The sequence below is a fragment of the Penaeus japonicus genome, unplaced genomic scaffold, assembly GCF_977035675.1.
Source record: "Penaeus japonicus unplaced genomic scaffold, GWHDUDI00000001_assembly GWHDUDI00000024, whole genome shotgun sequence".
In the NCBI taxonomy this organism is placed as follows: Eukaryota; Metazoa; Arthropoda; class Malacostraca; order Decapoda; family Penaeidae; genus Penaeus; species Penaeus japonicus.
The window spans coordinates 27841613-27844112 of record NW_028234426.1 but is presented as its reverse complement, the minus strand read 5'-3'; the positions used below and the strand labels follow the sequence as shown (position 1 = coordinate 27844112).

Below are 2500 nucleotides of genomic sequence, written 5' to 3'. Positions count from 1 at the left end.
AGGAGGAGAGGGAGAAGTTGCAAGAGAAGGAAGAGGATGATGAACGTGGAGGGAAATATGAAATAGAAGAAGGAGGAATAGAAAGAGACGGTAATAAGGCGGAAATGAATAGAATAAAAAAGAAACGAGAGAAGGAAGTGAGAAGAGAGAGAGAGGAGGTAGTAAGAAAGGGAGATAGATAGATAGATAGAGAGAGAGAGAGAGAAAGAGAGGAAGACGAGTAAGAGAAGAAGAGATGGGATATGCATGAGTCAGTTGGTGTTATCCTTCACATCTATAGTACAGGCGGCGTAACACAGATTCCTGGCGAGGTTAGACTGTGATTTGCAGATTTCGTTCACATCTGTTTTGAGGTTTTATATTCGGCCTTTGTGTCTCTTTATCTCTGTCTCTTTGTCTCTCTCTCTCTCTCTCTCTCTCTCTCTGTCTCTTTGGCTCTCTCTCTCTCTATCTCTATCTATCTATCTCTCTTTCTCTCCCTCTCTTTCTCTCACTTTCTATCTCTTTTTCGTCTTAGCTCTTACGGCTTCTGTCTCTTACTGCTCTCTCTCTCTCTCTCTCTTTCTTTCCTTTGTCGTGCAGGTCTCTTTCTCTCCCTGTCCTGTTGGCATCATTCTCTCACAACGTTTTTTTTTTTCTCTTTCTCATATTATTCTCCCTTTCTTATATATATATATATATATATATATATATATATATATATATATATATATATATATATATATATATATATACACACACACACATCTCAATCCACCTATCTTCCTCTCCTTATCCTCGCCTCTTATTATCTACATCTCTCCTTCTCGCCGCTTGTCCCCAGCATGTAACACAGAGCCTTGTTTTGATATGCATAATTTGCTTTACTTCAATCCCATCGGAATGCATGGAGTGCATTCTTGATACCTTACGACAATGCTACAGTTGACTTTTTTGCTTTTAAACCTTGTACATAATTCTTTAAATGTGTGATAGTATGCGTCAGACTTTCTTTTCTTCTTTTACATATATAATTTTTTATTCGTTCTTTCTCAGAAAATGCCTTTGTCCGACATCTGTTAAGAACTCTAGTAAATAGTCACTGAATCATGCAGTGTTTACCATCCAAAAGGTTATCATTGTCTCTCCTTAAAGCTCGTTAGTATTCGCTAAGATTAGCAACATTCGCTAAGATTAGCGACATGCGTTAGGATCATCAACAACTCCTGCTACTTGAATTCACAAACGATTTATCAAACTCTGAATAAGGTTGTAGATGGAACACAAGTAATAACAATAATGATAACAATAATAATGATAATAATAAAAAAGATGATAATGATGATAATAGTAATGATAAAGACTTTAGTTTTCACAGTCACGTGATGACTTACGTGAAATTCGAATGATCTTTTTCTCTCTTTTGCAGATGGGCGGGTCTATTTTGGACAGGGTAAGTCCCATCGAAAGAATCATTCTATTTTAGACAAATCAGTTTGTGTTCTCATATTGCTCGTTAATCTTATCATTGTTGATGTTAATATTATTATTATTATTATTATCAATACTATTTATCTACTTATACATTATTTTGGTGGTATTTACTATATTAAGCATTTCGAAACCGGAGACTTGAATTCACATTAAGTTTAATAGAGTTTTTGCTCGGTTTAGCATCAGTCATATAAATGCATCGTATAAATGTGCCTTTAATGCTGCTTAGGGAGATAGTTCCTAATCCTATAATTCGCATGCACTTAGGAATAATAAAACAAACGCAACGCTTTTTTTTCACATATCACTCCCGTTATTTTGCGAATTAACAACAAAGCCGCCAATTCGCAAATAAAAATGCATTTCAGACTAAATCATTACGAAAAGTACATAAATCACATCAACAACAACAACAACAGAAATACATCTAACCAACTATAGAAACACACAAATAAAAACTTTCACTCCAATAAAACAATAAGAAACCATTTATCTCCATCACCTTTTTTTCGTTTTTCGCTTTTTTTTGGCGGGAAATGCGGTAGGGAAGGCGGGGTGGGTGGGTGGGGATGGGAGGGGGAGGACGAAAAGTGATCACAACCCGGGAAAAATGACGCAGTAATTAAGCGATTCAAACTGTCTCTAGAGTGATTAATAAAACCAGATCTAAATTACAGTTTCACACTATTAATCTGGTGTCGTTAATGAATCAAGGGAGACGAGGAATTGTTTGCACGCTCTCTATTTCACTTATTTGTTGTCATTGTTGTTGCTGCTATTGCTCTTGTTGTTGTTGTTGTTGCTGCACTATCATCATTATCAATATTATTGCCATTATTATGTTTGTTTTTGTTATTACTGACATTGTTATTATTATCATTAATGTCATTATTATTATCTTTCTTATGTCATTGCTATAATTATTCTTACTATCATTGCTATTATTATTATTATTATTATTGTTACGATCATTATATCATCGTTATGAATGTCATTACCATAATGGCTACTGTTATCATCGTCATCG

The 2500-nt window shown here is 34.8% G+C and overlaps 1 protein-coding gene across 2 annotated transcripts in view; it reads left to right on the top strand.

Moving 5' to 3' along the window:
• Positions 1 to 2500, top strand: part of LOC122262369 (pituitary homeobox x) — a 54390-nt gene that overhangs the window by 32135 nt on the left and 19755 nt on the right. Inside the window, exon 2 of one of the 2 annotated variants that reach the window (XM_043030375.2) lies at positions 1409 to 1432. The exons of the other annotated variant lie outside the window; for it this stretch is intronic. Coding sequence (XP_042886309.1) covers positions 1409 to 1432 — 24 coding nt within the window. The remainder of the gene's footprint in view (positions 1 to 1408; positions 1433 to 2500) is intronic. 2 annotated transcript variants of the gene reach the window in all.